The sequence below is a fragment of the Chiroxiphia lanceolata genome, chromosome 3, assembly GCF_009829145.1.
Source record: "Chiroxiphia lanceolata isolate bChiLan1 chromosome 3, bChiLan1.pri, whole genome shotgun sequence".
NCBI lineage: Eukaryota > Metazoa > Chordata > Aves > Passeriformes > Pipridae > Chiroxiphia > Chiroxiphia lanceolata.
In genome coordinates this window covers 116,171,777-116,195,832 of record NC_045639.1, presented here as the reverse complement: position 1 = coordinate 116,195,832, position 24,056 = coordinate 116,171,777, and the positions used below count along the sequence as shown (strand labels likewise).

Genomic DNA, 24,056 nt, shown 5'->3' with positions numbered 1-24,056 from the left:
ACCCGCGGCCACGCGCGTCCGCGGGCGCTGCGCGGGGCGGGACCCTGCGGGACGGTGGGGAGCGCGGGGCCGCGCGGGAGCGGGGCCGGGGCCGCGCTGAGCGTGTGCTCGGGGTGGGTGCGCGGGGCGGGCGCGGTGGGGCCTGGGAGTTGGAGTCATACTTACCTGGCAGGGGAGACACCATGATCAGGCAGGTGGTTTTCCCAGGGCGAGGCTCATCCCTTGCACTCCGGGTGTGCTGACCCCTGCGATTTCCCCAAATGCGGGAAACTCGACTGCATAATTTGTGGTAGTGGGGGACTGCGTTCGCGCTCTCCCCTGGCATAGTTGGTCAAAGACAGATCAAACGAAATATTATAGCTACACAATATAATTATTTCTTACTCGGATATGGATGTGTCCCGTTCCCGCGCCGACGCGGGAGATCCGGACGGTGCTCAGGGAGCGGCACCGGCACCTCCGCACTCCCTCCACGGACCCGCTCCCGGGGGCCCGGACGCTTCCCGGGGCCTGCAGACACGGGGTGGAACAGACTGGGATCATCCCGGCTCCAGATGTGGCAGCCCAGAGCCCGCCCTTAAGGATCCACTGGCCAATTCCAACCCGGAATGTGGATGCGTCTCCCGGGCATCGGCAGCGCCTCTTCGGAGAGGACGCCCTGGGATGCTCCAGGACCCCCGGCTATTCCCCAACCTCTCACTGGGACTGGGCTCCCCTCACTGCCTTCCTGCCCTTCCGCAGGGTCCCAGACGCCTCGGGGACCATCCCCTACACCCACAGTCCGATGTCCTGCTGCTTCTTTGTCCCTCACTCCTTCCCCATCCAGTGCCAGGCGCTCTGCTGTCCCCTCACCACCTCCAGCGGGTGATGCCTGCGGCTGCAGGGCTCCTATTCACAGAATCACAGAATCAACTGGGTTGGAAAAGACCTCTGAGATCATCAAATCCAACCTATGATCCCACACCCCCTTGTCACCCAGCCCAGAGCACCCAGTGTCACATCCAGTCTCTTCTTAAAAACCTCCAGGGACGGTGACTCCATCCCCTCCCAGGGCAGCCCATTCCAAGGTCTGACCACTCTCTCTCTGAAAGATGCCTTCCCAATGTCCAACCTAAACCTCCCCTGGTGCAGTTTAAGACCACGCTCTTGTCCTACTGCTGGTTGCCTGGGAGAAGAGCCTCAGGCTCCAACCTGGCTCCAACCCCACCCGGTTCCAACCTCCTGTCAGAGTTGTAGAGAGTGAAGTCTCCCCTGAGCCTCCTCCAGGCTCAACAACCCAGTTCCCTCAGCTGCTCCTCATCAGACTGGTGCTCCAGACCCTTCACCAGCCTCGTTGCCCTTCTCCAGACCTGCTCCAGCATCTCGACATTCTTCCTAAACTGAGGGACCCAGAACTGGACACAGCACTCGAGGTGTGGCCTCACCAGTGCCGAGTCCAGGGGAAGAATCACTTCCCTGGTCCTGCTGCCACACTGTTCCTGATCCAGGCCAGGATCCACTGGCCTTCTTGGCCACCTGGGCACACTCTGGCTCATGTTCAGCTGCTGTCGAACAGCTCCCCCAGGTCCCTTTCCCTCCAGCTGTTCTGTCTGCAGCCTGTGGTGCCACAGGGAGTTGTTGTGGCCAAAGTGCAGGATTTACCACTTGGCCGTGTTTAACCCCACACCGCTGGATCCTTCCCATCTCTCCAGCCTGTCAGGTCCCTCTGCAGAGCCTTCCTGCTCTCTCGCAGATCGACACCATCCCCCAACTTGGTGGCTTGGAAATGTGCTGCATACCTTCACTCTCGCCCCCCCTTTTCCCCACATTACTTCTGTTTTTCACCATAAAACCAGGGGAGAGCGCGAACGCAGTCCCCCACTACCACAAATTATGCAGTCGAGTTTCCCGCATTTGGGGAAATCGCAGGGGTCAGCACACCCGGAGTGCAAGGGATGAGCCTCGCCCTGGGAAAACCACCTGCCTGATCATGGTGTCTCCCCTGCCAGGTAAGTATGACTCCAACTCCCAGGCCCCACCGCGCCCGCCCCGCGCACCCACCCCGAGCACACGCTCAGCGCGGCCCCGGCCCCGCTCCCGCGCGGCCCCGCGCTCCCCACCGTCCCGCAGGGTCCCGCCCCGCGCAGCGCCCGCGGACGCGCGTGGCCGCGGGTTTTGTGTGCGGGACGTGTCCCGGCGGCCCGTGCGGCGGTGATGATTTGCATGGACACGCCTCCACGCCGAGGCCCCACCCCCGCCTCGGAGCCGCTCCGCCGTTTGCGACACGATTTGCATGGCCACGCCCCTTCCGTCAGGTCCCGCCCCCGAGGCGCCGCGTTAGCCCCGCTGCCCGCGGTACCCGATCGGTGCCCGGTGCCGGGGCAGCACCGGCCGCGGTTCCCCAAGGCCTCACTGCTCCGGGCACCGTCCGCCACCGCGCCGGACCCCGCGGGAAGACCCCAGTCCAGGGCTGGCGCCAGAGGCCACGGCAGGAGGGGCCCGAGTCCTTCCACTGCAGCCCAGCTCGAGGGGGCTGCCAGAAGCTCAGCTGGAGGAGGTTGAGCCAGGGGCCATCACCACAATGTCCCTGTTTCCCCAATTTCCAGAGGAGAGGCCCAGGGACACAGAAAACCCTTCCCCGCTGCAGCCTGGAGCAGGAAGAGAGGGGCTTGGGCCAGCACACCCAAAGGTGCAGAGCTACCCCAGTGGTGACATGGGTGCCAGGGCTCTGCCACACCACAACAGACAGCACACATAGGGTACTGTGGGCCTGGTTTATTAGTGTCCATGCAGCTGCCCTGATTATTGATCCACATTCTTGACACGCAGGACCACAGGCACCGAGGTGCAGGGGATCATGCCCAAGTCTGTGATGACCAGATCCACCAGGTCTGGGGGCGTCACGTCATAGACCAGGTTGAGGAGACGCAGGGACTTGTTCTCTGCCCAGCCCCCCAGCTGGGCCTGGCCCTTCCGGAGCACGATCAGGTCATCGGGGTCATCTGTGGAGAGAGAAGCAGCCGGCAGGATCAGGGGGAAGGATAGCACCTCTCCATCCTGCCCTGGGAGCACACACTGCTGCTGCCTGCTAGGCCCCCATGACTATGAGCGGTGTCCCCTCGCCCAGAAAGTGGAATGGCAGGGCAGAGCAGCCTGTTGTGGTCCACAGCAGGGAGTGGGATGACATCCTAGGTGGGAGAAAGGTGACAGAAGCCATACCCAGCTCATTGGAGACAAAAGAGTCTGTCTGCACTCGCTCACAGAACTTGTAGGTCTCACAGCAGACCAGGACGGGCACATTGTAGGCCTTGGAGACCAGCGCGATCTGTGATGTCCCCACCCGGGACATGACAGAGCCGTTGGCCAGGAGCGCGTGGGCTCCCAGCAGCACTTTGGACACCTGCCAGGGCAGCACAGGGATCTGTCAGCGCCTTTGATCGTGCCGCAGCCTGCCCCGCGCCCGGCCCAGCCCCTCACCTCAGGCAGCACGTAGGAGATGGCGTTGATCATCACGTAGGTGCAGTGGATGCCCTTGCGCACCAGCCGGCGCAGCGTCTCCCGGCCCTCCAGGCGTGGCCGGCTGTCCACCACGACCACGCGGAACGCGCGGCCCTTCTTCGCGTGGGCGTCGCACAGCGTGCGGTTCACCAGGGAGGAGCTGACAGGCGCCGTCAGCAGCTGCCCCCTCACGCCGGGCCAGCCTCTCACCTGGCCACAATGTCCACCCTCGCCCTCATGAGTGCTGCCCCTTCCAGAACCTTCCTGCCACGACGGCTCCCAGGGCCCCTCTCCCTGTCTCTGCACAGAGAACCACCCCTGGGAAAGTGGACATCTCAGCCCTCGCTGAAGCCGCACTGACCTCCCCGTCTGTAACCATCATGAGGTTCTCTACCTTTCCAAACCCTCTCCCAGTTTCCCTCTCCCAATGCTCCAGGCCCGCACTGGCCTCCTGCCCCTGCTCTTTCCTCCATCCAGGACACACATCACACCTGGACTCTTGCTGCAGCAGTCTCTGGCTCCTTTTCCCACCTCTACTTCCTGGGACCCCCTAAGGAAGAATAAGCTCACATATTTTTGCTTTCTGACATTTGACTTTGCTGCAGTTTGTTTAAAATCCAGTGAACAGCCACAACTGCTCTGCAAGTGCCCTGGGTGGAGGGAGCTGCGACTCCGGGGTTCTTGGAACCCAACTCTGGACACACTAGATGGGACACAGCCAAGCCCTGCATAGGACTAGCACAGCCTCACTTCCCGTGCTCACTTCCGTGCTGTTCCATTTCCTCCTCCCACCCACTGGCCTGGTTGCTCGCGCTCTGTGCTCACCATCCATACACCAGGATCACGTCATGGTCATTGATCTTCTCAAAGGCAGACCTTGAGATGGCTTCAGCTGCCAGGACAATCTTCTCCCGCAGGTATTTGTCAATTGTGTCCTGCAGCTTCTCCTTTGCCTGGGGAGACACAGACAACCCATACAGACCTTCTCACTCTCTGCAGCTCCCTGTTGGAGCCAGATGGGGGTTGGTCTCTTCTCCAAAGTAACATGCTTCCAACTCCACTGAAGCACCATTCCCAGTCTGCATCCCACCCTTGCTCCCAGTCTGTATGCCACCCCACTCCCCATTCAGCCTCTCCACCCCAGGCCTAGAGCCTGCTGCTCAGCAGGGCCACTCACCTCCTCCTCTCGCAGGGTGTCAGGCAGGCACGAGATCTCCTTCTTGAGGAACTTGATGGCGTTGCCCATGCTGGCCGAGAGCGGCCGGCACTGGTTCAGGAAACTGCAGAGGAAACTGGTTTAGCTACAGAGCAGCCTGGAGGGCCAGGACAGGGACAGGGAGGGTGGGCAGGGAGGCAGAACTGCAGGGAAGTCACCTGAAGTTTGAGTGTACATCTTTCCAGAGAGGTGATTGATGGGCCACGCTCCGTGGAGCTTTGGCACCTGGAGCCCTCACCTGATATGTGGCTTCAGCTTTGCCACCAAGTCCCGAGACAGCTCCTCGTTGGGGGGAGTAGAGTAATCTCGGATCAGCTGGCACAAGAAGGAAGGGAGCATGAGCTCAGGGCACCTCAGGGTAGTGCAAGCGACCACTCTATCCAAGGGGCTGCAGCCCAAGCATGTGTGTGTCCTGCATAGCCTGACACTCTGCCACTGTGGGGCAAAAGGTGTCCTAGCAACTCAAATCTGCAGTGCCAGTGCCAGAATAGGACCCCATCAGGGCCCACAACCCAGAGGAAGAGGCTGATGATGACTGAGTACAAATACAGTCTCAGCAGTCAGGGAACAGGAACACACACCTGTGCCTGCCGCAACACCCCTGCCGCCAGGTATCTGCTCACATACCTGTTTGAAGACTTCCAGCAGCGCGATGCAACGGGCATTGGAGCCGTTGATGATGCCCTGGGAGTACTGGAGACCGAGGCGCACCACTGCTGGGTGGATCACCGTGGAGGGGATGCTGCAGGGACCAGTGGGAGGGAGCTGTCTGCACCTCTGCAGCCCAAAACAACCAACCCATTGCTGGGCCCCAGCCCAACCACCTGAAGGACAGCCCAGGAAGGGAGCTGGCAGTGACCTGAGGAGCCAGGTTCACCCTGCAGCCCCTTCTCCTGTAGCCAAACTCACTGCACAGGGAGGACATCAGGCTGCCCCTGCCACTGCTCCCCAAAGCAAGTGAAAGGGTCCCCCACCACCCCATCAGGCCTATCCCACATGCAGGACCAACACACCCCATCTCTCTGCAGCCAGGCCAATAGGCCAGTAACAGCAGAGCCCAGCATTGCCAGGGGCCTGGGCTGGGGAGGCCTCATACCTCATCTGCTGCGTCAGTGGCTTCTTCCTGCTGTACTGGTGCAGGTGGGAGAACAGGTTGACTTTGGTGCCATAGTCCTGCCTCAGAGGTACCTGCAGCCCAGTGTGATGGCTCAGCCACGGTCGCCAGAGAGCCCTGCTCACTCCAGGGCCACCAGTCACACCCGGCACTTGCTCAAGGCACACCGAGATCCCCTCTGCCCTCAGAGAGCAGGTCCCAGTCCCACCACGTGCCCCCCCCGGCTCCCACAGCACGGCTGCCCCAGGCATGCAGCCTGTCATCCAGCCCTCCTCCTACCTGCTGCCGCTCCAGCTTCTTGGCCAGTTTCCTCTGGGCAGCGGGGTCATCCACCTGCATGTGCTCCGGCAGCCGCTTCACCACTGCGAGGAAAGCCGGGGTGAGGCCAAATCGCCCTGGATCACCCCCAAATTCAGGGAAGGCAGGGCAGGATCCAGGGACAGGCACGACCCACACTACAGATGGATTGCATAGGCAGCCCCAGCCTGTGCCCAACCCAGACCCTCCCTCCCCACTCACCCACCCTCTGCACCCTGTGGTGACCATGGCCTTACTGGACTGGGGCTCGGTGGGGCTTGGCCGGGGCTTGGCTGCAGTGGCTGCCTGGCTCAGCTCTGCCTTCCTGGCCTGCTTCTGGGCCCGCTCAGCCTCCTGCTTGGCCCGGCGCTCTGCTCGCAGCTCCGCTTTGCTCTTGCCTGCCGCGGGCTTGCTGCCGTCGCTGGGGCCATCGGCCAAGGCCGGAGGGGACACGAGGTGAGTGGCTACTGCGGGGGAGGGAAGGGGGAGTCTGTACCCAGCCTTCATCGCCGGGACATGCAGCCCAGTGAGAGGCAGGGAGAGCCCTCTGTGCCAGAAGCTGCCCTGGGAGACGGCACCTCAAGCACCTCGCAGCCCCGCGCAGCCGAGACGGGCCCGCCGGGCGGCCCCGCGCTCCTGCGGGGAGGGGAGTGGGCTCTCTGCTCCGCAGTCCGTGCGGGAACGCGGGTGTGCGGGGGCGCAAGGGCTGGGACCGGGCTGCGGCGCGGGGGGACGCCCCGGGGGTCCCGCTGGAGGACGGTCCCGGCCCAGGGCGCTGCCAGCCCGGGAGACCCCCGCGTCCGGCCCGGCGCTGCCCCGCCCGGGGCTCTGCGGGGACGGCGGCGCTCACCCGGCGGCTGCCCCGGCTCGGGGGGCGGCCCCAGCTCCGCGGGCTCGGCCGACGGCCCCTTCTCATTCCTCTTTTTCTTCTTCTGCTGCTTCTTCTCTTTCCGCAGCTGCAGCTTCTCCTCTCGGGAGAGCTCCGGGGCCTGCGGGCACACACCGTCAGGCGGCCCCAGCTCCGCACCGGCCCCGGCCCGGCTCATCTGCGGTCCCGCCGGCACTGGCGCGGCTCCCTCGGGGCCCGCACCTGGAAGGAGGGCAGCGTGAGCGGTGCGGGTCCCAGCCCCGGTGCCCCGGATCCCGTCCCGCACTCACCCTCCCGCTCCGCCATGGCGCGCGCCCGCAGCGCCCCCTGCCGGCCGGAGGCTGCTCCGCCTGGCTCCCGTGACGTCATCCTCCCCGCGTGACGCGCGCTGACGTCACTCCGCGGCCGGGGCGGTGCCGGTCGGTCCCGGGTCCGGTCCCGGGGGTCCCTCCCGCGGCCCCGCCCCCCCGGTCCTGCCCCCGCGGCTGCCGCGGCGGGCCCGGCCCGCTCGGGCCCGCGTTCAGCCCCGCGCGGCGGGGGCGCTGCGGGGCCGCTGAGGCGCGGCGGGGCCGCCCCGGGCGGGCGGAGCGGGGCGGAGCGGGCCGGGCGGGGCGGCCCCGGGCGGGCGGAGGGGGGCGGCCCCGGGGCGGGCGGTGCCGCCGGCCGCGCCATCGCGGGGAGCGCCGGCCCGAGATGGCGGCGGCGGGAGGCGGGTAGAGAGGGCGCGCTCGGCCCGGCCATGCACTTCTCCATCCCCGAGACCGAGACCCGCGCCGGGGACGGCGGCGCCGCCGCCTACGTGGTGAGCGGGGCCGGGGGAGAGGAGCCGTCCCTCGGAGCAGAGCGGGCGGCGCGGCCCGGGTGCGGTGCGGCCCCGGTGGGGCCGTGCGGGCCCGCAGTCCCGGCGCGGTGGCGGTTCGGGATCGGGACCGGTGCCGGTGCCGGGCGAGGCGGGCAGCCCCCCGCCCGCCGCAATCCCCGGCCTGCGCCCCGTGCCAGGGCCAGGCGAGGATCGGGCTCCGCCGCGCCCCGGCATCGGATGTGGGGGTCCCTGTGGCCGCCCCGGGGGTGCCCGGCCCTTGCCCTGCCCGGGGCGCCGCGGGCGGGGGCGGCAGCGCGCACGGGCCCCGTCCGGTCCCATCCCCGGCCGCGGCTCATCCTGGCCCGCCCGTCCGTCCGTCCAGGCTTCCTGTTTTGCTCCGTGCCCTGCGCCGTGAGCGCCTCGGGAGCGGGGCCGGGGTACGCTGCGCTGCGGGACGGTGGCGGCCACGGAGCACCCGGACGCCCCCCGGGGCCGGCAGTAGCGGACAGAGCCCCCGGGGTGGGTGGTGGCTCCGGGCCGGTGCTCTCGGGGTGAAGGTGGGCAGCCCTGGGCTCCACGGTCCCGCGGGGGCCCTCCAGTGCCGAGATCCCTCTCCGGAGGATTCCCCGGTGGGGTGTGAGGGCACGGACGTGGTGGTGAGCAGCGATGGAGGGACCTGGCGATCGCAGGAGCTGCGGTTGCACAAGACTGGAGGAGCAGGCAGCCCCCGAGACGTTTTGACCCCATGACCCCCTGCACTTTGCCCTCAGAAGTCACGGTGGCTCTTTGGGCAGGGGGAGACCTCAGGGAGAGCCCTTGGGCAGGCCGGGGACTGGGCAGGAGCCGTGACTCCACGGAGGGCCCTGAGTTGGGCGGGCGTGAGTGCTACCTGGACCACCCGTGTCCTTCCTGGTCCCTCTGTGGGGACCCTGAGACACCGGGCTGGTGCCTTTGGGTTGGGAGGTGCCAGTGTGAGCTACAGTGTGGCTGTGCCAGTGCCTCTGCTGAGCCTGGGCAGCCCCAGCGCTCAGAGTCAGGAGGGCACTGGGGGCAGCCACAGGAGGCTGGGCTGCCATGGCTGGCTGGAGGCTCATCCTCCCATCCTCCCAAACACTGCTCTGGGGGTGGCAGGAGCTGAGGGGACAGTACTGTCCCCTGGGAGGACGTTACCCGTGGTGCTGGGAGCTGGGCTGCGGAGTTGCTGGGCCCAGAGCACTTGGCAGCCAAAGCTCTGCTCTGCCTGCGGCATCAGAGGGAGCTGAGCCAGGGCAGAGGGGGCACCAGGAGTCACAGCCAGGAACCAGCTCCACGGGGTGCCCTGGGAGCTGGGAGGGGTGGCCTTGCCTCCTGGCTTGGGGACACTCGTGTCTGTGGGGCTGCAACATGGCTCTGTGCTCCCTGTAGCTGGGCGGTCACAGGGTTGGGCCTTCCTGGTGTCCAGCACACATATCTCTTGGATGTGCTCATTCTTCCTGAATGGTTTTGACAAGCTGTCCCTTGACAGGGTCCTCAGGGGCGTCGCCTCTTCCTGGGTGCTCCCTGAGGTGTCCAGTGTGCCTCGAGCTGGGCAGACCCTGGGCCCCCTCCATCCGGCGTGTGCTGGGATCTGACTGGCATCTCTCCCTGCAGGCCTACAACATCCACGTGAACGGGGTGTTGCACTGCCGGGTGCGCTACAGCCAGCTCCTGGGGCTGCACGAGCAGGTAGGGAGGGTGGGGGGAGCTGCGCTGCCCACTCCTGCTCTGTGACATCCCAACTGAGTTCTTGCACAGTGCAGGTTGCCCATGTGGCTAAGGGATGCTGGTGAGCTCTCTGCTCCCCTTGCTGGGTCCCTGGGAGTCAGCTGTGGTGGGGGCTCGGGACTGCCACCACGTCCAGGGAGGTTCTCGCAGCACTCCGTTCTTTTCCCAGTTAAGGAAGGAGTATGGTGCCAACGTGGTCCCAGCCTTTCCCCCAAAGAAGATCTTCACGCTCACCCCGGCGGAGGTAGAGCAGCGACGGGAACAGCTGGAGAAGTACATGCAGGCTGGTAAGCTGGCCTGCCTGCCCCAGCCCAGTCGTGCAGGGCACTGAGGCACTGCCCGTGGCTTCCTCCTGAACTGCTCCATTCACCAGGGCCCATCTTGGCACTCCCAGTGTCACGCTGGCATTAGTTGGGCTTGTCCTCTGGATGCCAGCTGCTGTCCCAGCCCCTGCCCTGCGCAGGCAGAGGGGGGCCCTGCAGGGGATCCCTGGCTGCCCCAGCACAGTCTGGGGGCAAACCGAGGAGTGCAGAGGGGCTGGGCACTGGTGTGGGTCCCTGTCCCTTCTCAGGGACTCCTGATTCCTCGCTCCCCTTCCTGCAGTGCGGCAGGACCCGATGCTGGGAGGCAGCGAGACCTTCAACAGCTTCCTGCGCAAGGCCCAGCAGGTGAGGGTGGGGCCAGGGCAGGGGCCCTCAGGCTGCACCCAGGGGCTGGGGTGCCAGTCCTGCTTCTCTCTTCAGGAGACGCAGCAGATCCCTACGGAGGAGGTGGTGCTGGAAGTGCTGCTCTCCAATGGGCAGAAGGTCAAGGTCACCATCCTCACCTCGGACCAGACAGAGGACGTCCTTGAGGTGCCAGAGCTCTTGTGCTGGGTGTGACCAGCTCCTCGTGCTGCATTCTGTGGTTTCCCACATGTGTGGGGTTCTCGCAGCCCAGCAGCCCCCCCGGCCCTCCTTGCCACATCCCCACCCCAGAGCAGGGTTGACTTGGTGGGACTGAAGAGCTAGGAGCTGGAGAGGGTGTGGTGATGGGTGTCTCTGGGGCCACACTGATGTCGAGGGGGCCCCCAGCTGTTTCCTGGTGGCAGTGACGCCTCAGGGCAGCAGAGGTGCTGGCTTCCTGCTGTTGAGAGGCCCCATAAAGCACATGGGCTGGGTCCTGCTGCAGGGTCAGGATGCAGGAGTGCCACCTCTCTCGGGAAGTGGTGACCTCCTGCTCTCACTCCCAGGCTGTAGCCTCCAAGCTGGATCTGCCAGATGACCTGGTTGGCTACTTCAGCCTCTTCCTAGTGAGAGAGACCAAGGACGGAGCTTTCTCCTGTGAGTAGAGCCCCCTGCAGTGAACATCTGCCCTGTACCCTGCCCGGAGTGAGGGCTGTGTGCTTGGACCCTTGCCCTGGGTGGGAGGCCCAGCGGGTTCCCCCAGGCACCCTGGCTGAGGGATCTGGGGGGCACTGCTGCCCTGAGCCGCTGCTGAGCTGGTGTTTCCCCACAGTCGTGCGGAAGCTGCAGGAGTTTGAGCTGCCGTACGTGTCGGTCACCAGTCTGCACAACCCCGAGTTCCGGATCATCCTGCGCAAGAGGTGAGCGGGGGGCAGCAGTGGGGTGCTGTCTGAGGCTCCCTGTTCAGCAGAGGGACCCTGCTCTCCTGCCACTGCTGCCCACGTGGGCTTTGGCCTCCAGGAACACACTTGGCCATGACACCGGGGCATGGGCTGCCCTGCTTGGCTCAGCCCATCCCATGGCATCCTGTTTAGAGGGGGAGCAGGGCACGGTGACCAACGGTTACAGGAGAGCTGGCCAGAGAGTCAGCCTGGTGCCTCATCCCACAGGAGGATGATTTTCTCCCCATCGCTGTTAGGAGCTGGGGAATAGGTTGACCCATGTGGTTCTCTTCCAGCTACTGGGACTCGGCCTATGATGACGATGTGATGGAGCATCGTGTGGGGTTGAACTTGCTGTATGCGCAGGTGAGGGTCGGTGTGGCCCAGCCAGGTGAGGAGGGGCACTGCACCCCTCAGCCACGGCTGTGTGTGGACTCGGGTGGCTCTGAGCCCAGCTGCTCACCAGCCTCTGCTGCTTGGTAGACGGTGTCGGACATCGAGCACGGATGGATCGTGGTCAACAAGGAACAGCACCGGCAGCTGAAGTCCTTGCAGGAAAAAGTCTCCAAGAAGGAGGTAGGGGAGGGCGTGATGCCGTGACTGGGGCAGTCCTGGTGCTGCACCAGCCCTGCTCCTGTGTGGTGCTGGGTTGGTCACCTGTTCCTGCCCTGGGTGGGCGGCCGGCAGTGCTGAGCATCCCCGGATCTGCCCGCAGTTCATCCGCCTGGCGCAGACCCTCAAGTACTACGGCTATCTCAAGTTTGACCCCTGTGTCACCGACTTCCCAGAGAAGGGCTGCCACGTCGTCGTCAGCGCTGGCAACAACGAGCTCAACTTCCAGGTGCGGCTGCCGAACGAGCAGATCAAGGAGGGCAGCTTCAAGGTCACGCGCATGCGGTGCTGGCGGGTCACATCCTCGGTGAGTGACGCCTGGGGAGCAGGGAGGGCTCCGGGAGGCTGGAGGGACCTGGCTGTGCCACCTCTCCCCAGGAAAGGTGCTGGCTCTGACACTGGCTTCCAGCCCAGCAGGCCTGGGGAGGGTCCGAGTTGTGCCTTGGGGGATCATTGGTGTGAGGACATTCAAGGGGTGTGAGGGGAGCTGATAGTGGCAGAAGGCTGGTGGGCACTGGGCAAGTGTCCCACACCTGACTGAGCACTGCCCTCGGTCTGCACTGGGGCCTGGGGAGCTGCCACTTCCCCTCTGGAGGCTCTCAGCCTCAGTGTGTGCCCTTGCAGGTGCCAATGAGCAATGGCCCCTCAGGGAGCAGCCCGGGGAAGTCCGAGGTGAAGCTGGAGTTGGCTTTTGAGTACCTGATGAGCAAGGACCGGTTGCAGTGGGTCACCATCACCAGCCCACAGGTAGGGCTGCCTGCATGCTGGTCTGGCAGTGGCTGCAGGGAAAAGGGTCGGTCTGGGCCTGGTGTGGGAAGCGTGTGGGGTGTGTGGAGCCCCGTGACACCTCTCCCTTGCAGGCCATCATGCTGAGCATCTGCCTGCAGTCCATGGTGGATGAGCTAATGGTGAAAAAGTCTGGAGGCAGCATCCGCAAGGTGAGAGTGGGGGCTGGATGGTGTCTCCGGGGTGGGATCCTAACCTGCCCCTGTGACTTCTTGGGGTCTGGGCTGGGCCCTGAGTGCTCCCCTCAGGATGGGGCCAGCAGACAGATCCCCAGGGCCAATTTTAAGCCCCGGAGCTGCCTCCGGGGACCCTGCGGCTGAGCCGAGCTCCTCCCTGCAGATGTTTCGGCGGCGGGTGAACGGGGCCCTGCGGCGCTCAGACAGCCAGCAAGCTGTGAAGTCGCCCCCTCTGCTGGTGAGTGGGGCCCCGCGGGCCTGGGCGGGGCACATGCGCAACCGTGGGCTCTGCCGTGCGTTGGGCAAGAGAGTCCACTGCCCCTAGAGAAGCCACTGTCCCCTTGGCAGGGCTGGGGCAAGCCCAGGGGACAGCAGGGCTGTGGTGCCCCGCTCCCAGACGACTGGGAAGGGAAAGAGGTCCTGGACCCACATCGGTGAGCCTGACTCCCTGGGGGAGGGAAGGACAGAGGGTGGCCTGGCCTCATCCCAGGAGGGTGGGTGGTGGGATGGGTGGATGTCCTACGACCCCGAGCTCCTGACTGTCGTGTCCCCACAGGACTCACCCGATGCCTCCCGGGAGCCCATGGCCAAACTCTCGGTGAGTTGTGTGTGGGTGTGCCGGTGCCCTCAGGCTGAGCAGGGAGGGGAGTTAGGAGGGCCCTCTCTAACATCTCTCCTCTCCACAGAGCAAGCTCACCTCCGTCAGCCTGCGTGGGATCAGCCACTCCAGCTCTGCAAACGACGTGGGTGCTAACGACTTCCACGGCAATTATGCCTTTGAGGGCATTGGCGATGAGGATCTGTAGTGCCCCCCTTCCCAGGACAGCCCCGGCCCGAGTGAGGGCCTTTGCTGAGGAATGTACGACCTGCAGCCAGGTTGCAATCAACGTGCCTCTCACCTGCTACATCCACCTTCCCCTGCTCCCTGGGGCTGGGAGCTCGCCCCCAGCCCGCCGTTGCCTTCGGGGTGGGGGCAGCTGAACTCCTCCCACTGCTGGCTCCAGCTGGGAGACCCGAGCAGCGCACCTGGGCAGAGCCCTGGAGCAGTGGCGTGGGGCCTGGCTCAGCACAGGGGGTAGAGCTGCCCCTTCCCCAGCCGGGAGGGCCTGGCCCAGCCTGGGGGCAGCTGCTCCGGGTGGCCCCGGGCAGGCTCCATAATGCCAAATTAGTGTTTAGGTTTGTGCTCCGAGACAGAGTGCAGTAAGCTGTCTCGGGGGGCTCCGTGCCGAGCCCCCTCTAACCCGCTCATAGATGCCAGTGTAATCTAGGCTTGTAACCACGTATCTCCTGCTGCTCAGCCCGACAGAGCATTAATGGACAGTAACTGATGTTTACACACTGCAACAATGATTAAAATGGATCCTGATTGGTACTGGGCTGTTTGTTGGGGGGGTGCCCGCTGTCCCAACCTTCCGTGTGCTGTCCTTCCCTGTGGCAGAACAAGGCCCCCAGGGAGAAGAGCAAATAACAAAAGTGACTGTTTAATGCTTTTATACACAATATAAATTACACCGACCAGCATGGCAACAGCCATGGAACAAGTCCTGTCCTCCCCTCCCCCCCCTTTCCCCAAACCCCAGCAGAGAAAGGCTCCTGCAGGCAGGAACAGGCAGGTGGGGTGGCTGGGGGCATGGCAGTGCTGCCGTGGGGGCAGGTGCCTGAGCTGCCGGTCGTGGCTTCACCCTGCTCTTCACCCTGCTCAGGCAGGACAGGGCTGCTGGAGGCCCTGGCGTAAGGCAGCCCTGAGCCCCTGCAGAGTCTCCTGTCCGTCCTCCCTCCCCCAGGGAGGGCAGGGGCCGAGGCCCCCCAGGCCTGCCACTGGGCTAAGTGCTGTCTCAAGGCAGGGCCGTGCCCACGGCCGGGGGGGCCAGGAGGGCTTTGGCATTGCGCGGGTTCACCCAGCTCTCGGCCGTGTGGCCGTGGATCTTCTGGTGGCGCTTGTAGTTGTCCCAGTGGCCAGTGGTGTAGGAGCAGTCCCGGCACTGGAAGGGCTTCTCGCCTGTGTGCCGCAGCATGTGCCGCTTCAGGTTCATGCTCTGGTTGCAGCTGTAGCTGCAGAGGCTGCACTGGAAGGGCTTGTCGCCTGAGTGGATGCGCCCATGACGCTTGAGGTTGGCCAGGTTGCCACAGGCGTAGTCGCAGAGCTGGCACTTGTAGGGCTTCTCGCCCGTGTGCACGCGCTGGTGCCGCTTCAGGTTGTCCAGGTGGGCAGAGGCGTAGGGGCAGAGCGGGCAGGCAAAGGGCTTCTCCCCGCTGTGCGTCTTCATGTGCCGTGCCAAGTGGTTGGGGTAGTGGGTGACAAAGGGGCAGAGGCTGCAGGCGAAGCCCTTGTCCCCAGCGCCCTTGCGGGGGCTGGCGCCCGGCTCGGTGCCCAGCACTGCCAGGCTGCAGCGCCCGCAGACCTGCTCAGCCAGGCCCTCGTCCTGCGCGAACCCATCGTCCAGCACCAGCCCGCACATGCGGCACGTGAAGGGGAAGAGTAGCTCGGGCAGTGCGGCCGCCTCCTCGCCCCGCAGCCGCGCACAGCCGGGCAGGAAGGGGCCGCTGCCGCTGCCCACGTGCAGGCTCAGCTCCGGCAGCAGCGGCTCTGTGGGACAGACAGACAGGGCTGTGAGCGGGGTGGCACAGCACCAGTGGGGATCGGCTCTGCGAGGAGCCCCGGTGCCCCAGTGAGCCTGACGCAGTACACGGCATCAGGTCGACGGCAGGACCAGTGCCCTGCCCCGGCCCCAGGGCCCTCCCAGCTGCTCTCCCCCCATCCCCACACCCCTCCACCTTTACCTGGGTCCTTGTCCCGCCGGTGCGGTCCGTCGCTCTCGGGCAGGCGGTGGCTGAGCATGTGCCGCTTCAGGTTGCGGCTCTGGCTGCAGCGGTAGTCACAGGCAGCGCACTGGAAGGGCTTGTCCTGGCTGTGGACCCGCTCGTGGCGTTTGAGGTTGCCCAGGCTGCTGCAGGCAAAGCTGCAGCACGTGCAGCGGTACGGCTTCTCCCCGGTGTGCGTGCGCAGGTGCCGCGTCAGGTTCACCAGCTGGGCGGAGGCGTAGGCACACTGCGGGCAGGCGAAGGGCTTCTCCCCGTTGTGTGTCTTCATGTGGCGCTTGAGGTGGCTGGAGTAGTGGGAGGCGAAGGGGCAGAGCTGGCAGGAGTAGACGATGCGCTGGCTGCGGCTGCCCTCGGCGCCGGCGCACTGCAGGCAGCTCTGCCCCAGGCTGGCAGCCAGCTGCAGCCCGCACTGGCGGCAGGGCAGGGCGGCGGGGCCGGGCTCGCCCCCCTCCTCGGGGTCACTCTCCACACTCAGCTGCTGGTACCCGGAGGAGCAGTCGTCGTCACTCAGGGCGTACGCTGGGATGGCGATCTTCCCCACCAGCGTGTCTGCTGAGAACACCGTGGGGATAGGGCAGTGTCAGCCAGGCTGGCCTGGGAAAAGCCCCTCCACCTGTGCCCTCGGTCCCAGAAGGGTCTGGGCAGCTGTACCTACCCTGTGGCACCCAGAGGGAGCCCACCACACTGTGCACTGCAGTGAGAAGCCCCATGGCCACAGCCTGCCCCAACACCCTGCTGAGGGCTTGTCCTGGGCACCTCAGGAAACCCTGACACTTCTGCATGGCTGTCCAAGACCCTGGCGCCAGAAAGGGCAAGGGGATAGTGGTGGATCAGGCACCCACCGGCACTGTTGGGCCTGGCGGTTGGGAAGGTGGAGGGTGCAGCCCAGCCCAGGTAGGAGAGCTGGGTGCCCATAAAGCTGCTCTGTGCCCCCCTCGCTGTGCCACTGCCCCAGCCCCATGGTCAGCAGCTGGTCATGCTCCCGTGGCCGACACCACGGGGCTCCAACACCAGCCCCCTCCATCCTGCAAGCAGTGCCTTCCCCAGCCCCACACAGCACTGTTGTCCCATAGCAGTGGGAGGAAAGGCTGTGCCAGGCTCTCAGGGGGCACTTCCCAGCTGGGCACAGACTCATCCCCCTGCAGCCCCTGTGCGCCAGATGTGCCCCCAGGCTGGTGCTCAGGGCTGGAGAGGCAGGAACATGCAGCCCAAGCCTCACCACTACCAGCCACAAGCCGTGTCCTGCTGACCCTGTCCTGTTCCTGACCTGCAGCCCTGGGGCCTGTCAAACCCAACAGCTGCCTGTGACCTGGAAAGCGGCCTGGGCCATCCCCTCGCTGCTGCCCACCCTGCTGGGTCAAGCTCCCAGAGCCCCAGGCAGGCAGAGGGGTCAGGCTGATCCATGCTGTGGAATGGGGCGGCCCCTCCAGCCTCTGGGACCCTTCCACAAGCACTGCCTGGAGCACAGACCCCAAAACAGGGCATCCTGCCAGGGAACCCTCGGCCCTACCTCAAGCCCTTTGCCAAGCCTGGCCCTTCAGCTCAGCCCCACACCAAGGGGCCCCCTGCTCCCTCAGCCCAGCAGCACCACAGCATCCCTGGAGCACCTTCCCAAGCAGCCATGTCAGCGCTGCCCAGGTGGGACAATCTGTCCATCCTGTGGGCCCCAAGGTCCCTAAGGTCCTGCTCCCGGTTGGGGCTGAGTGGGAGGACAGGGATTCCCAGCGGCTTTGGGCCCTGGCAACACCCACCTCCAGAGCAGCCGAGTGGCTGTCCCAGTACAGGGAAGCACAGCCACATCTGCCAGGCAGCTGGGCCTGAGCCCCAGCAGCGGTGCTGGAGCTCAGCACGGCCACCGAGCACAGGGAGCAGGGCTCAGCCCTCGGGGCAGCCACGGGACAGCCGCGGGGCCAGGCAGGCCATGCCCCCTTCTCTCGCCGTTCTGTCCCCAAGTTGCTCACTGCCAGGGGCAAGGAGTGAGGCTCCTGCTGGTCCCTGTGAGGCAGCTCCATGGAGCTGAGCAGCACTTGCTCCTCCGGCTGCCTCGGCCGGGACTGACCCGAGCCCGGGGCACCGGGCCGGGGGTCTCGGGGCTGGGAGCGCCCCGCGCCCCACACAGCGCTGAGGGGGGCGGCAGGGCGGGACGCTGCGGCCGGGCCCGGCTCCCGGGTGGGCAGCAGAGCCGAGCCCGGAGCTGGGGGGGGGGGGCGGATCTGGAAGGAGCCCGGCCCCAGAGCGGCCGCGGGGACGCGCCATGCCCGGGACCCTTTCCGGCAGGGAGCGCTCGGGGGTCGGTGCCGGGCGGGCAGAGCCCACCCGGGGGCCGGGCCTCGTCCCGCGGTAGAGGAAGCGAGGCTGGAGTCCGCAGCGGGCGGGCCCCCGCCAGGGCGGGCGCTGCCGGATGCGCCGAGCGCGGGGCCGGTGCGGCCGGGCCGCATCCCCGCCGGTGGCGCTGCCGAAGCGGAGCCGCGTCTCCGCGGGGGCCGCACGCACCTGGCGGTCCCTTCTCGGAGGCCGGGCCACGGCCCAGCAGCAGGTCCCCGGACAGCACCAGCGCCGCTCCCGCCGTCTCCTCGGTGCCGTCCTCGGCGTCCGCTGCAGCGCCCCGAACGCCGCGGGTCCCCGCCGGGCCGCCGCCGCCCCCCGGGCCCGCCGCGCACTCACCCTTCACCGGCTGCGGGTGGCTCTGCTTCCGCCGGGGCATCGTGGCGGGCCCCGGCGCCGGCCCGGCCCCGCCGCCCGCCCGCCCGCGGCCCGCCAGCCGCCCCCGCCAGCCCGGGGCGGCCGCCGCCGCCCCGCCTCGACCGGACACTTCCGCTTCCGCTTCCCCGGGCGCGCGGGGCGGAGCCGGAAGCGGCCGCGCGACCCGGAAGCCGGGCGTGCGCGTGCGCGGGGCCGCCACCGCCCCCCGTCCCCGTCCGTCCCGGCGGCCGCGGCATGAGCGGCACCGGCACCGGCACCGCACCGCGCCGGGCCGGCCGGGCCGCGGAACAGCCGGGCGGGGCCCGCGGGGGCGGGGATCGGGGCGGGGCGGGACAGCGGCGGCTCCGCCCCTTCCGGGCGGCGGGAGGCGGGGGCGTCTCCGGGACCGGGTCGGGCGGTGACGGTCTCTGTGCCCCTCCGGGGGCGGCTGCGGCCCCCCCCCCCTTGCTGGCCGCCGAGCGCAGAGCCCGGTGAGTCCCGTGCCAGTGTCCCCGCGAGGTCAGAGCGGCTCACCCGGCGCTTTGTGTTCCGCCCCGTGCGGCGAAGGGCCGCTGGTTGCCCGGTGCCGCCGTGCTCCGACCGGCGCCGGAGGCGCAGCCCGGCCGCGCCCGCAGCACTGGCCCCGGCTGTGTGAGCCGCGGCTCGGCCCCCTCACGGACCGCTGCGGCCCTTTGCAGGTCCCGGGGGCGCTGGATGTGTCGGTCCGTGGCCGTCCCGGGGGAGCCGTGGCCGTGCCGTGCCGCCAGCTATGATTCCCCGCTGACAGGTACAGCCTCGGCCGGCCTCCCGCTCTCCTCCCCCCCTTAACTCCCGTTTCAGCCCCGTTTCCCCGAGCTCTGCCCTCGCCCGGTCCCCGGGCAGCGCTGTATCCCCTGGGGAGAGGTGGAGCAGCCCCGCACTCGGGCCAGCGGGGCAGGTGTGATGGGACTCCCGATCGGTCCCCCCCGAGGTCACTGGTCCCTCCCTCTTCCCGTGCCGGCGCTTCCGCCTGTGCCTGAGCTGCCGCGGGCACGCTGAGGAGGCGGTGGGACGCAGCGATGCTGCCCAGGTGGGGAGGGCAGGGGGCAGCTTTGGGGTGTAGAGGAGGAAGGAGCGAGGGGAGGGACGGGCACTGCTGGCGGAGGGGTTGTGGTGCGTCCATGGGCTCCGAGCTCTAAGTAAGGGAAAACAGGCTCGGCTCCCTGCTGGAATCACCTGGTTCCTGGTCATTGAACTGGGTCTTGGGTCCCTTGACACTCCAGGGGAAAGTCGGTGCTTCAGCCGTGTCTCACGCTGGGGAAGAGCCCCGGGACGGGAAGGGGTGTGTGTCACGCTGCCCGTGCAGGAGCTGGCTGTCACAGTGGCACTGCTGTCTTCCCCACCCCGTGGATTTGGGAGTCCTGTGCCTCTGGAATTTGGTGCTGAGCTGAAGGAGACAGGATGGGGCAGGACAGGCCCGGGGACCGTCGGCAGGGCACTGTCGGGGGCCCGTGGGTGGCGAGGGCCCGTTCCCAGGGCCTCGCCCTCAGGAGCGGTTCCTCCGCAGGCTGAGTGGCATCGACTGCAGCCGAGGATGGTTCCGCCGCTACCTGTGGAGAGGCCCAAGTAGGAGCCGGGCCATGGGGGCCACGCCGGGGCCGGCACCTCCCCGCTGCCCTCCGTAGCCTGACAGCAGCCGGCGGCCACTCTCAGGGCCACCATGGAGCGGCCCCCGCGTGTGCCCAGGCCCCGCTGGCTCCTGGGCTGCTTCGGGCGGAAGCCACAGGCCGTGCGGGGGGAGACGCTGCCGGAGCCGGAGCCAGAGCCGGAGGAAGCTGAGGAGACGCGCGTGGTGCTGCCCCCGGGCGAGGGCCGGGTGCTGGAGGAGTGTCCTCTGTGCCTGCTGCCCCAGCCCCCCGAGGCCTTTCCCACGCTGGCCTGCTGCGCCCACCGCTCGTGCCGGGCCTGCCTGGAGCAGTACCTGCGCCTGGCCGTCAGCGAGAGCCGCGTGCTGGTGTCGTGCCCGCACTGCCCCGCCGCGCTCCCCACCGCCGACGTGCGCCGGCTGCTGCCCGAGCCCGCCCTCCGCGACAAGTACGAGGAGTTCCTGCTGCGGCGGCTGCTGGTGGCCGACCCCGGCACCCGGTGGTGCCCCGCGCCCGACTGCAGGTACCGCCGGGCCCGGCGAGGGGGCGGCAGCGGAGGGGCGGCGTGGGCCCCCTGCCCGCGGCATCGGCGTCCCGTGAGCCCTTCCCAGGCTCGGTCCCTCGTCACTCGGTCCCGCGCGGGGCTGGGCTGCGCAGGGATGTGTCCGGTCCCTGTCCGGCCCCAGAGCCTGTCTGCCAGGGCTGGTGCCCTTGGCTGCGTCGGGCAGCTCGTGAACCGCAGGGCTGTGGGTGCTGGACCGGGCGGGCTGCGCCGCAGTCTGGGCTGGTGAGGGCCCTGGTGAGCCCCTGAGCCGGGGCTGCGGCTCCAGCTCAGCACGGGGCTGGGACCTGCCGCTGCCCAGCCTGGCTGTGCCAGCTCTGAGTGCCTTCTCCCCACAGCTACGCTGTCCTCGCCCACGGCTGTGCCGAGTGTCCCCGCCTCACCTGTGGGCGCGAAGGCTGTGGCACCGAGTTCTGCTACCACTGCCGGCAGCCCTGGCACCCTGATGGCCCCTGTGTGCCAGCACCACTGGCCACCCCCACAGCACAGCTGGCACAACCTGAGGACTCAGCCCACGGTGAGGCCCTGGCACAGGATGGGAGCAGCAGGGCTGGGGTGTGGCACACTGGGGTGCCTCTGTGCCTCCTGCCTGCGGGTCTGCTGGAGCTGGGGCTGCTGGCTGCCTCAGGCTTGTAGCCCCTGTGCCAGTCGGGCTGGGGTGTGGCACTCTGGCACTTGTGGGACTTGGGGAGCCTAGGACAGGATGTGTCCCATCCTGCTCCTCCATCCTGTCTCATCTCCCCCCCAGCTGAGGCTGAGGACATCAAGCTCTGTCCGCGCTGCAGCGCCTTCATCATGAAGATCAACGACGGGAGCTGCAACCGCATGAACTGCACGGTCTGCGGGTGCCTCTTCTGCTGGCTCTGCCTGCGGGAGATCTCCGACGTGCACTTCCTGAGGTCAGCGTGGGGCCACGGGGGCTGCCCCGGGCGGGGGCCCTGACAGGAGCTTGGGGGCTGGGATGGGGGCAGCCAGGCCTGGCCCCAGGTTTGGGGCTGGCTGGGGGGAGCAGCGTGGTCTGTGCCACTCGGTCTGGCAGGGCTGGAGCCAGCTGTTGGCATTCCCAGGAGGCAACTGGAGCTCAGGGTTGGGGGAACCTGGCTGTCTGCTCCCCGGTGGGCCCACGGGTGTCCCCCAGCACAGGGTTGGGCTGTGCTGGTCTCTGCTGGTCTCTGCCTTGGCCCAGCCCTGCTCTGTCCCCACAGCCCCTCTGGCTGTACTTTCTGGGGGAAGAGGCGGTGGTCGCGGACCCGGAGGATCCTGTGGCAGCTGGGCATGGTGCTGGGTGCACCCATGGTCATCTCCCTCGTCGCGGGCGTTGCTGTCCCTGTCATTACCATTGGGATCCCCATCTACATGGGTAGGAAGGTACTGGCAGGAGGTCTAGGACTCCCTGTGGCCCTGCTCCCTGCTGAGCCTTGCAGCCCATGGCCCCTGGCCAGGACAGACCTGCAGTGCTCCCCGCTGCCCATAGCACATCTCTGACTGCCCTCAGTATGTCCCTGTGCCACCCCTGACTGCCCACAGCACATCCCTGTGCCACCCCTGACCCCCCTCAGCATGTCCCTGTGCCACCCCTGACTGGCCACAACCCCTCCTTGCCAGGACCCTCCGCTTCCCCTCATCACTCTCTGCCAGTGTGGGTGTGCTCAGCCTGGGGAGTGGGGTTTGGGGTGGGTGAAATGGAAAAGAGCTCTGGGGGCCTGGGGGGGTGTTGCAAGGACACCTGAGCTGTGGTGGCAGGGCAGTCATGGCTGCCTGTCCCTGAGGAGAGGGAGTGTCCAGGTGGCTGCGGTTGTGACTGGAGCTCTGCCAGGCTGGGAAGAGGCCGTGAGGTCTTTGTAGAGCCCTTCACCTGTCTTCTCCTGCAGGTGCTGGGCCAGAGCCGGCGGAGCAGCCTGTCAGGGTGCCAGCAGTGCCTCTCTGTCACCAGCAGCGTCCTTCTCTCTCTCTTTGTGTCCCCCATCATAACAGCCATCACCGTGGGTGAGTGCAGGCTGGGGCTGAGGGCACTGCCCTGCGCTGGGCAGTGGGGCTGGGGAGTGGCCTCAGGGGATGTCTGGGACCAGGGGCACTGGGGCAGTGACTACCTGTCCACCCACAGGTGTTGGTGTGCCCCTGATGCTCACCTACGTATACGGGACCGTGGTGCTCTCGCTGTGCCGGAGCCGCTGGGGCTGTGGGGGTGGCCGCACACCTGGAGACATTGGTGTGGTAGAGCTGGAGAACCTGGCCAAGCGTGAGTCCCGTGCCTGGCCCTGGCCTGTGCCCTCCCTGCTCTGGCAGGGAACAGTCCTTGGGAACAGGGTGCTCAGCGCTGTCTCCCTCCTGCAGTGAATGAGCTGTGGTCGGTGCTGCCCAGCCCCAGGCCAGGTGAGGACGGAGCCCCAGACCCCACAGCCTCCCTCCCCAGCAGCAGCCACAGCCAGCGCCCCAGGCTGGCATGGGACAGCCAGTCGGCCAGCACGGTGGCACTGGCGGGGAGCATGCTGAGCGAGGGCCAGGACGCCTCCGACAGGTGAGCAGGGTGGCCGTGCTGGGGGCTGACACATCCCTTGGGAACAGCCGCCCTCGCGCCCACCGTGCTGCACAGGGACGGGTGATGTCCCCCTCCAGGCTGCTGCCCTCAGGCTGGTGTCTGTCCACAGGGAAGGCGTCACCATCGAGGTGGAGGTGTCGGTTGAAGCGGTGCCGCGTCCTGCCCGGCAGCAGAGCCTGAGCAGCGCCCTGTCTGGGCAGAGTCTCTCTGGGGACTCCCTGGGAGCCACCAGTGACAGGGGTAGTTCTGTGGGTGTCCCTGTGGAGTGAGAGGGCTGGGGAAGAGCCTCGATCCACACACAAGCCCGATGCCCTCCTGTGGCAGAGCCAGTCCTCCTCTGTGGGCACTCCCAGCCCCAAGAGCTGGGTCCTGGGTGGATGTGGACCACATCCTGCACTTCTGCGCCAGCCCCAACCACCCCATCCCCAGAGGCACCACTGGGAAATAAAGCTGCTTTCCAAGAGTCCATCTGTCTCCTGTGGCACAGTGGGGTAATGCCACAGGCTGTGGGTGGGGACCGTGGGCCACATGGGGTGCACAGTCTCAGGCAGTGGGGTCCTGCCTGGCTACTCTGACTCCACTGCAGCATCCTGGGGAGCAAAAGCTGCTTCCGGACATTTTACTGCTCAAAGTTGGGCAGTCACAGAATGACAGAAGGGTTTGGGTTGGAAAGGACCTTAAAGCTCCTCTCTGCCCTCCTGCCATGGGCAGTGACACCTTCCACTATCCCAGGTTGTCCAAGCCCTGTCCAACCTGGCCTTGGACACTTCCAGGGATGGGGCAGCCACAGCTTCTCTGGGCAAACTGCCAATGGCCTCACCATCCTCACAGGGAACAATTTCTTCCCAACATCCCATCTAATCTTGCCCCCTGTGGTGGGTCCTGTGCCACATCAAAGGCCCCTAGAGCTGCAGGTGTTTGCATTAACCTGCTGCAGCTGCTCAGGGAACAGACTCTAGATTTCTGCTATGACTGCCTGGCAGATTCTGTCATGGCAGCTCACATGGAGGAGCATAGGATCCCAGGAGCTGTGCAGGGAGGGCCCTTAGGACGGTCAGAGCCCCTGAGGACCAGGGGGGCAGTGGGGGACTCCCCAGCAGCAACAGGCTGCTGCCCACAGGGCTTGTG

General features: G+C 66.9%; 4 protein-coding genes and 2 non-coding genes across 13 annotated transcripts; 3 read left to right on the top strand and 3 right to left on the bottom strand.

Moving 5' to 3' along the window:
* Positions 1-157: 157 nt before the first annotated feature.
* Positions 158-321, top strand: LOC116785320. Its single transcript, XR_004356480.1, has one exon. It is a non-coding gene; the product is annotated as a U1 spliceosomal RNA (small nuclear RNA).
* A 1,511-nt stretch (positions 322-1,832) lies between these two features.
* Positions 1,833-1,996, bottom strand: LOC116785308. The gene has a single exon (XR_004356469.1). It is a non-coding gene; the product is annotated as a U1 spliceosomal RNA (small nuclear RNA).
* Positions 1,997-2,739: 743 nt separating this feature from the next.
* On the bottom strand, positions 2,740-7,356 carry EIF2B4 (eukaryotic translation initiation factor 2B subunit delta). 3 transcript variants are annotated; one of them, XM_032681824.1, is made up of 12 exons: positions 7,195-7,356; positions 6,955-7,093; positions 6,362-6,571; positions 6,087-6,169; positions 5,790-5,881; positions 5,321-5,435; positions 4,932-5,008; positions 4,655-4,757; positions 4,303-4,430; positions 3,457-3,637; positions 3,199-3,379; positions 2,740-2,981 (listed from the first exon to the last, which is right to left on the bottom strand). In XM_032681824.1, the coding sequence occupies exons 1-12, from the start codon at positions 7,339-7,341 to the stop codon at positions 2,782-2,784; spliced, it is 1,656 nt and encodes a 551-aa protein (XP_032537715.1). In that variant the 5' UTR covers positions 7,342-7,356; the 3' UTR covers positions 2,740-2,781. The 3 variants fall into 3 exon arrangements, with proteins under 3 accessions (XP_032537715.1, XP_032537713.1, XP_032537714.1); XM_032681822.1 differs by having other exon boundaries at positions 6,955-7,194; positions 7,263-7,356; XM_032681823.1 differs by having other exon boundaries at positions 6,362-6,568; positions 6,955-7,194; positions 7,263-7,356.
* Positions 7,357-7,615: 259 nt separating this feature from the next.
* SNX17 (sorting nexin 17) lies at positions 7,616-14,069 on the top strand. The gene is made up of 15 exons (XM_032681835.1): positions 7,616-7,774; positions 9,404-9,478; positions 9,687-9,804; positions 10,121-10,185; positions 10,261-10,371; positions 10,749-10,839; positions 11,015-11,102; positions 11,420-11,489; positions 11,607-11,699; positions 11,839-12,042; positions 12,360-12,482; positions 12,596-12,673; positions 12,861-12,935; positions 13,254-13,295; positions 13,384-14,069. The coding sequence occupies exons 1-15, from the start codon at positions 7,712-7,714 to the stop codon at positions 13,501-13,503; spliced, it is 1,416 nt and encodes a 471-aa protein (XP_032537726.1). The 5' UTR covers positions 7,616-7,711; the 3' UTR covers positions 13,504-14,069.
* A 93-nt stretch (positions 14,070-14,162) lies between these two features.
* Positions 14,163-18,251, bottom strand: ZNF513 (zinc finger protein 513). Of its 4 annotated transcripts, XM_032681828.1 has the most exons (4): positions 18,185-18,250; positions 16,176-16,316; positions 15,479-16,072; positions 14,163-15,284 (listed from the first exon to the last, which is right to left on the bottom strand). In XM_032681828.1, the coding sequence occupies exons 1-4, from the start codon at positions 18,222-18,224 to the stop codon at positions 14,533-14,535; spliced, it is 1,527 nt and encodes a 508-aa protein (XP_032537719.1). In that variant the 5' UTR covers positions 18,225-18,250; the 3' UTR covers positions 14,163-14,532. The 4 variants fall into 4 exon arrangements, with proteins under 4 accessions (XP_032537719.1, XP_032537721.1, XP_032537718.1 ...); XM_032681830.1 differs by lacking the exon at positions 16,176-16,316 and having other exon boundaries at positions 15,479-16,069; positions 18,185-18,251; XM_032681827.1 differs by lacking the exon at positions 16,176-16,316 and having other exon boundaries at positions 18,014-18,250.
* Positions 18,252-18,591: 340 nt separating this feature from the next.
* Positions 18,592-23,394, top strand: LOC116783870 (E3 ubiquitin-protein ligase RNF19B-like). Of its 3 annotated transcripts, none has more exons than XM_032681832.1 (10): positions 18,592-18,693; positions 18,901-18,989; positions 19,749-20,350; positions 20,728-20,906; positions 21,138-21,288; positions 21,595-21,757; positions 22,261-22,375; positions 22,494-22,628; positions 22,724-22,907; positions 23,038-23,394. In XM_032681832.1, exons 3-10 carry the CDS (start codon positions 19,902-19,904, stop codon positions 23,195-23,197), a joined length of 1,536 nt encoding a protein of 511 aa, XP_032537723.1. In that variant the 5' UTR covers positions 18,592-18,693; positions 18,901-18,989; positions 19,749-19,901; the 3' UTR covers positions 23,198-23,394. The 3 variants fall into 3 exon arrangements, with proteins under 3 accessions (XP_032537723.1, XP_032537724.1, XP_032537725.1); XM_032681833.1 differs by having other exon boundaries at positions 18,599-18,693; positions 18,901-19,271; XM_032681834.1 differs by lacking the exon at positions 18,592-18,693 and having other exon boundaries at positions 18,826-18,989; positions 20,728-20,911; positions 21,143-21,288.
* The last annotated feature ends 662 nt before the right edge of the window (positions 23,395-24,056 follow it).